This window comes from Mercenaria mercenaria, chromosome 10, assembly GCF_021730395.1.
Source record: "Mercenaria mercenaria strain notata chromosome 10, MADL_Memer_1, whole genome shotgun sequence".
NCBI lineage: Eukaryota > Metazoa > Mollusca > Bivalvia > Venerida > Veneridae > Mercenaria > Mercenaria mercenaria.
In genome coordinates this window covers 53745432-53754058 of record NC_069370.1, presented here as the reverse complement: position 1 = coordinate 53754058, position 8627 = coordinate 53745432, and the positions used below count along the sequence as shown (strand labels likewise).

Here is an 8627-nt window from a genome sequence, read left to right as displayed (position 1 = left end):
AAGTAGAGGTTATAACCCATGTTGTTAAATTATTAATAAATTAAGCTCAAGCGAGACGAAATGTAAGGGCAGAACTTCATTTTAAAATTAATTTTGATATGTGAACAATATATTCGTAACAATTTACAATATCCGTATTAGCCAAAATAGCTAAATAATTTACTAAATACATTCGCTTATTGTGTGAATTGTAAAAGTGTAAAAACATATAAACGAGAAAAATAATGAAACTCTCTGGCTGCTGATTAAATGTTTAGATGTCCGTGATATAGGTATAAACTAATAGTTTGGGGGGAAAAATAAAATAAATATAATACATATACGACCTTCAAAACTTTGTCGTCTGCTTTTGTATATATTGAAAATGAATAAGATATTTTGTTGACGGGTGAATAATCAATACCCTTTTAACGAAAAAGAAGAAAACATGAGCAATTTGATATACCCCTCTTAAAGCCGGAAGTAAATACAGAACAAAACGAAATAATATTTAAGCAATGCATCGCTCTAATTCTTTTCATTCCTCTTTCTAAGGGATAATTACAGACACACATTTATAGGACCTTATGAAAACTGGACTTATATTATTTTGCGCTTCTTTTAAATAATTACTATCAAACATTGATGAAAAATTGGATAAACCCGACATGTTTAGTATTATAGGATTAACACTTGCTGTAGCATGTTTAAATGCTGGATTTACGGACGCCTACAAACTACTAGACGGCGACGTAACAATAGCAGGTAAGATATCATTATCATAATCTGCTGAAGGACTGGTTCCATAAAAAAGCTTCTAAAACATACGACTTTCCTCAAGAGCTAACCGTTCTGATTAATTGATATAAATGTATATTGAACAATTTATTAGTTTTACTTGTATTAAGACTACCGAAGAATGAAAACCAGCTTTTTATTCCATAACTGGGTGCATATTCATATGCACAACAGATCACAATGTCTGTAGATATCATCAAGGATTAGTGATCGTGTATCTTTTAAAAGATCTTGTTGGTTTGAGAAGTGCATACTTTTCCATATATTTTTCTTAATGGGTTGGTTATGCATATTTACAATTTACTATTTAACCAGATTTGTCAACTATATTCCTGCTATCTTTCACACCAAAGCATGCTTAGTACTGTCAGTTTGCTAACAACGGATATTCACTTGATTTAAATAGAAAAAGAATTTCGTGCATTAAAAATATCCATTCACGTTTAATCTGAAAAATTATCTTATATACACAATTCTCCAGGTACAAGCAGTACATAAAGAAAGGTCAGTTTTAATATTTTACTAAATATTACATAATCATGACGAAAAGATTTGTATATATTTTTTTATCTCGTGACCGAAATATTACAAGTGTTTTTATTTCATAAACAGTGCATTCACATATCACAATCGTGGTATGAATAACAGGGCATTAATTTTAGCAATATCGTCCAGTTTTGTGAAAAGTGCATAAATGGCTCATATAACAGGGAAATGATACGTAACATATTTGTTTTCACATAATAAGTTCTATAACAAAATTCTTTGGAAGCACAGAATAATAGCAGATACGGTTTGAGAGAGGTAATAGAAAATGCAATTAAATCTGTGAAAAGATCCCTGGTAGAAGACCCATTACTCCTTTAGCACAGAAGTGTGCAGACCTCTGTTATGCACAAACATTGAATGGACCCCATATCACAAAGAACCAGAAAATATAATAAAAAAAAAAACACTACGTGGAGACTTCATTACCTAAAATTAAATGGCCATAAAGGTTTACGCCCTTAGTGCGGTAAGCTCAGTTGTAAGCAAAGAAAATAAATGTGTGTGTATTCATATTTCATGACAACTATGCAGTAGAAATCAAAGTTTTTGACCACATTGTCATCCATGACATAGCAATGTTAGATTGTACAACCCTTTATATTTGCTTATTTCACAGGAAATTACAGCTACATATTCGTTCAAAGCAATGTTCGTTTGTATAAACTTTTGTATTTGTAAAGCATCTGTTCCGTCGACACAGCTTCACTCTATGAGTGGTTGGGACATGTTATGTTTATACTATACTATGAGTAGAACTTTGGGCATCCTCAAAATGTAAGCTATAAGTTTTATAGCTTACATTTTGAGGATGCCCCAAAGTTCTACTCATAGCTTGAAGCTGTGTCGAAGGGACCGATTCTTCACAAACACAATAAATTTATACATACTGCGCCACAAAACAACGCTTTTGGGTACAAAATAAGTCAGTAAGACCGTAATTGGTACAAAATTAGTCAGTAAGAAGAGCTGTTAGATCCATAATATGAAAAGGACTGTAGTAAATCAAAGAACATTAGTGTTCCTACAGATACGGTATTATAAAATATGGGCATATATTTTTGTAATATATTTACGGCTTAGACCACTCTGTAAAGGGTGCAAATTCAAAAATCTGTCTTTGGTTGCGGGTTCATCCCGCTACCAAAGTTGCAAGTGTATTTCTGACAATCATATAGCATCTTTATTTTATTCCGAATCACATCCAAAAGATGTTCATGTGCTAAACAAAGTAGTCCCATTCATGAACAATGCGGATAAATTCTCAATGAACAAGCAGTTCTTATTCAACCTGTATCCGCTCAAAATTCCAGCCTATGGTTACATCACGCGCTAGGTCAGGCAGAGTTCATCTTAGATATGAGGCACATTAAATTTGTATTCGTTTCTCATTCATGTATATTCATAGACTGGCATTTAAACAGAAAATAAATCTACCAAAAACCCGCAACCATCAGACATTTCAAGGCTTTGATTATTTAAGCAGATCAAAAACGAATATTTTGTTAACTATAGCTGTATAAATGTAGTATAACGTTGATCCAAAGATCAGCCGATACGTGACATGTCTACATTGGTATAGACAAATACAGAGTAGATTGTTCATGCGTTATGATAATATCAGCTTAAAATATTAAGCATTGTGTGATTTTACGTTGAAAAGATTATACCAAGTGTAAAATGTCTACGTTGATTAGGTCAGTGTATTGTTCTACTATCTAAAAATATTTGTATATCGCCAGGTATTTATATATTTGACTTGTGACACATGACTATATTAGCATTAAATAAGGTCAAGGCTATGCCAGATTAAATGGTTATATGACAAATCGAATTATGAAATATTTTTAACAGTAGCTTCATTATATTCACTGTCTGGCCAATTGAATAAAATTATATTATTTTTTATGCATTTGTTTAAAAATGTTTGTCCCAGTGTAATCGTTTACACTTTTGTCTGCCGTACTACGGTGGTATGTTTAAGAAATGCATTTATTTTTTTTAAGATTAAATTATCTCGGGCGCACGACATCTTATCTCGAGCACACGTCATCCTATCTCGAGCACACGTCATCTTATCTTGAGTACACGTCATCCTATCTCGAGCACACGTCATCTTATCTCGAGCACACGTCATCCTATCTCGAGCGCACGTCATCTTATCTCGAGCACACGTCATCCTATCTCGAGCGCACGACATCTGTAAATCATGTCCTAAACATACCACCGCATCAGCTGGAGTTTAGAAACATATTCTACAACTGTTCATTTAAGTGTATTAATTATTAAATATCTCTCATGCAAGTAAATTACTTCTGGCTTTCTTTGTTTTCAAGGTTTGTTCGATATACAGTCTGAAGCTAATGGTCATTGTGGAGATGTTAATGTACCTTCTGTAATGGTTGTGGAGGCAGTACGAAGGTACTTGACAAAAATCAACGAAGATGGAACTCTGCCATTCAAACTGGGTAAGTAATCGTTTAACATACATTTGCAAGGCATGTATTAAAATGCACGGATATATGATATTGGATCATTGTGTCCAAATGTTCTTATACAGTGCTCATGCGCCAATTCAATGACGAGATAAGATTATTTCGTAGAAATGCAGTGGTAGATATAGTGTGTATTTTTCTCGCTTTTAATTTGTCATAACATCGATGTCAGTTAGGTCGGTATTAGGTTGACTTCTTTTTGGAAACTTAAACATGTGCAGAACATCCTGATAACTGATAGGATAAATGAAATTCCTTAAGTACAAATTGATACAGATAGTGCCTATTTACTACGGGATGTAGCTTTTTTAAAGTGCACCAATTAAATTACTGTCTATAAAGTTTCTGTAATTATGGCAACACACATCTAGTCCATTGTATTGATACTTCTTATATAAATACATAAAATGTTTGGTTTTCGTTCAATCAAACCTTGATGTAATTTTAATTCGGTTAACTTTCGGCAATTAAAAAGTATTTAGTTTCTTGAATAACAAATGACATTTTTGAAATTCTCCTGTTTTATATTCACCCGGATGTTTTCCGCGTAGCGAGGTTTGCGGTATAAATTGTATCGTATACTAAGACTAGTAGGTTTCGTATTTATTTCAACCTTAATTTCAGGTTTTTGAATACTTCTAATATATTTCATATGTAAATTGAATCCTTTATTCTTGTCTCATCATTTTTGGAACAAGGTGAATGCAGGAAAAATGAAGGAAAACAGCGTAGGATAAATCTATGAATTATTATTATAGGTTGCAGTAAAAAGTAAAACATTAAACGTGATGTAAATGTAGAAATGATCTGTTGACAAATATTGATAGACCTTATTGTCAAATGGCACATAAATTTCCATCAGTATGAAAATATAAGGTTACTGCATACTGTGAAATGTTTTGATAGATACTTAACCTTAAGAACATGCATGCACTTTTCCTGTTAATGATCTTCCAAGTGCAATGGAGAAACAGGAAGTCACGGTCCTTATTGCAATTGACTTAAGTGCGGCATTTGACACTGTTGACCTCGTCATTCTGCTAGATGTCCTAAAAGCACAGTAAGGTGTCTGTGAAATATCTTTTAAGTGGGTAGACTCCTACTTAAGGCCTCGTAATTGTAAGGTTAATATCAACAATTCATATTTATCAGACCGCCAGCTTGAATGCAGTGTGTCCCAAGGCCTTGGTCCGTGACTGTATCTCACCTAGGCTGGAACTCTTTTTGATGTCATTCCCAAATACATACCAATATACGGATTTGCTGAAGATCATATAGCAGATAAAGGCTTGCGTCCCACATCTGCTTCCGTAGAATCACAAGCGGTCGGAGACCTCGAACGGTGCGCAGTTACAATCAATGACTGAACGAATAGTAGCAAACTGAAAATGAACACTTAAAAACTTTATTATTTATTATGTTTGGTGGCAGACCTCAATTAAACAAATGTTTTACAAATTCGATTAACATTGCTGGCGATGATATCAAATGTGAAAGCGCAATTAGATATCTTGGTGCATTTTTTGATGAAACCTTGAATTTTAAAGATCGTGTAAATCGCAAATGTCGTACAGCCATGTTGAATTATCTACGAGTTAAGAACATCCGAAAATATTTAACCAAAGCAGCCACTGAAATTTTAGTTTTGTCTCTAGTTATTTCATGTCTGGATTACTGCAATGACATACTGTATGGTGTAGATAACGGTGAGGCGCGTAAGATGCAACGTATTCAAAACATGTGTGCAAAACTTGTCCTTAACAGGAGGAAATTTGACAGTTCGAAACAAGCATTGTATGACTTACATTGATTGCCGGTGAAAGCAAGGATTGGGTTTAAGATCCTTTCTTTCATGTATAGCTGTCACATTGGTAGAGCACCTATGTATTTAACAGAACTGCTTACAGAGTATTTTCCTAGTAGACAAGGTTTGAGATCGTCAGAAAATTCTGAATGTCGTTATGTTGTTCCATACAACAAGTGCAAAACATTTAATGATAGAAGTTTCTGTACTATTGGTCTAAAACTGTGGATTGAACTGCCGTTAGATCTATGCAAAAGTGAATCACATGATACATTCAAACAAAATCTTAAGACTGTATTTTAGAGACTTTATGGCATTCTCTTAATTTTTTGGTAATTGTTTTAAATGCGATAACAGCAAGTGTTAGTTTTTAAACTTTTGAAAGTTTTTACATTTCATCATTTATATTTGTAAGGTTTGTGCAACGCAATTGACTATGTTATTATATGAAAATAGGCGTTTAATCAAATCAACCAGTTTCACTTTCAGTTTAGTTTCAAAATTCAACAGAACAAACATAAAATTCCGTCTAATGCAAAAGGCCAGAAATAAATGAGAACGGGTTCATTGGCTGCATGTAAGTAATTTATCTTACAGCAGAGATGATAGGCGAGAAATAAATTAAATGTAAAACCACCTATTTGAATGTTTTAATAACCGCAATACCACTTACAATTTTAATTTCTTTAATCGGGATATTTAACACTTAAATTTAGATAAATCCGCTTGTGCGTGTATTTTGAAATGACACACTCTGTTTACAACATTCCATGAATACATTATTACCTTGTGCAAAAAAGCAGATATTCTCACATAAAGATTTTATAGAAATCTCACGGCCTGATTTCATTAAAAAAATCGCGTAGACTTCAAACATAATTTAAATGCTATCTGCAAGCGGATCTTCGCTTAGATATGAATAGGTTTACAAAGTTTTCAATGTTTGTTTACAAAAATTGTTGATATTTTTTCTCATATCTCAAACAGTAAAAACAGGTTAAACTGAATCTATATAACCTACTAAAGATACAAGGTTCAACCTAAATATGAAGAGAAATAGCCTTGAGAAACGGAAGTTTCCTTCTGTGTGTAAAATAACACTGCCGATATTTACAGTCATTCTGTTCAGTCAATTCACATAACAAAATATAAGATGCACTATTACAGCCAGTGCAATATTTTTACCTTGAATTTCAAATCTGAAGTTTATTTTCATTATTTGAAAAGTATATATTCTTGTTTTATAACATATTTTGTCACAGGTTTGACTGATTACAAGACATGTGGGAATACTGGTCTTGCAGCGCAGCATGCTGTTGAAATACTATCAAGATATCGTCGGGCAAGGATAACAAACTCGTCTGAAGACTTCATAGTCGGTAACCATACCTTAGTCTATCACCTTAGTCTTTACACCCGCCACCCCTATCCTATTATAATTAATTTAAAAAGGAAATATTTCGAAGCTTGGTGTCGGATTACAAGCAAGGTAAAAAACAGGTGACGATAGTTTTCTTTCTTTGTAATCAGCTATGCCTGTTGGTAAAAAAATTATATAAACAGTCTTCAGATGATTGAAACTATGTGAAAGATAATGCCCAAAGTATGTATTTGAATTGATATACTATTTTTTGAAAAGATTGGCCGAATTGTACCTTTTAAGATTGATGTATAAAGAACTAAAAGTATTACCAATAGATTTCTAAATAGGTGATGCATGAGGTATAATAAAACATACCTTTTCAAAGTATATCAAAAAGATAAAAAAGTTAAGGGTAGATTTCCCGGAAGCACAGAACACCCCAAACATATCTATAGAGGCATGCATCGTAAAATAGGCCCACAACAAAGAGAAGCTGTAACGGAAAAAATGTAGACGGGTTGCTTAAAAAATCTAACAACAAGTACATTTTAATTATATGCAAAATACAGAAAAAAGGGGTGGGGGAGGGGTAAGGGGTAGATAAAAAAAGAGTCCAACCACAGCAGCGCAGACGCGCACGCACGCACACACACACACACACACACACACACACACACACACAACTAACATCCATAGATGAACAGACAAGTAAGAAAAATAACACTCTGGGGCACTGCCCCAGACACACACCCACATAAGCAGGAAAAAACACCATAAGAATAACAATTCACCCTAGACCAATATGTGTACATCAATTATAATATGCGTCCAACAACGTCAAATCGTTAATAGTTCAATTAGGTTACGTTCTAGAAGAAAAGGATAAAGCATGAAAGCCAGCTGTTATGTATTCTGATATACTAGTTAAACAAATAGCGTTTCAATATATTATTTAAAAAAGTTAAATTGATGTAAAATTGTCCAGCATATTTGCTAAATTATTTTAGGAGTGATTGGACCTATGTTCAGTTCTGAAGCCCAAGTTGTATCATCCATCCTTGGTTCACAGTTACCATCTGACAGGTTTCTACAGATAGGATTTTCATCTACATCAACAGTGCTAAACGACAGAACAAAGTATCCTAACTATTATAGAGTCATTCCAGGGGATAGCATCCAGGTCGATGTAAGGAAAATATATATCACTTAAAAATATCGCAGTTATAGAAAACCTCTCTTAAGTTTTGAACGAAATTGTAAACTTACATTAATTAGACAGCAACACTCTCTATTTTATAGACCAAATAATTAATTACATGGACACGTGCAGCCAAGATACCGGTATAGCAAGTCTATTAAACAATTCAGATAAGCCATTATTTGAAACATTTACAAAGTATAATATGTTCAAGCAGATGTTACAGACCATAAAATGAGACAAATGTTACAGATTATTAAAAGCGATGTATCAAAGACAAATAAATTGTTGTTACTACTGTAGCTGATTTTTGTCATTTTGTTATATCGTTCTGTCGCATCGACACAATGACAGACGTTGTTATTGCTTTACGCTGAACGTCTCTCTGCCAAATTTTTCCCCGCCAAATGTCACTCCACTAAATGCCGGCCAAAATATCGCGCC

At 33.5% G+C, this 8627-nt stretch overlaps 1 protein-coding gene across 1 annotated transcript in view; it reads left to right on the top strand.

Annotated features, from left to right (window-relative positions):
* The first annotated feature begins 452 nt into the window (after nucleotides 1-452).
* Nucleotides 453-8627, top strand: part of LOC123561535 (uncharacterized) — a 39480-nt gene continuing 31305 nt past the window's right edge. Inside the window, exons 1-4 of the mRNA XM_045353983.2 lie at nucleotides 453-744; nucleotides 3660-3791; nucleotides 6885-7001; nucleotides 7993-8171. Of these exons, the coding sequence (XP_045209918.2) occupies nucleotides 648-744; nucleotides 3660-3791; nucleotides 6885-7001; nucleotides 7993-8171 (525 nt within the window). The 5' untranslated portion in view covers nucleotides 453-647. The remainder of the gene's footprint in view (nucleotides 745-3659; nucleotides 3792-6884; nucleotides 7002-7992; nucleotides 8172-8627) is intronic.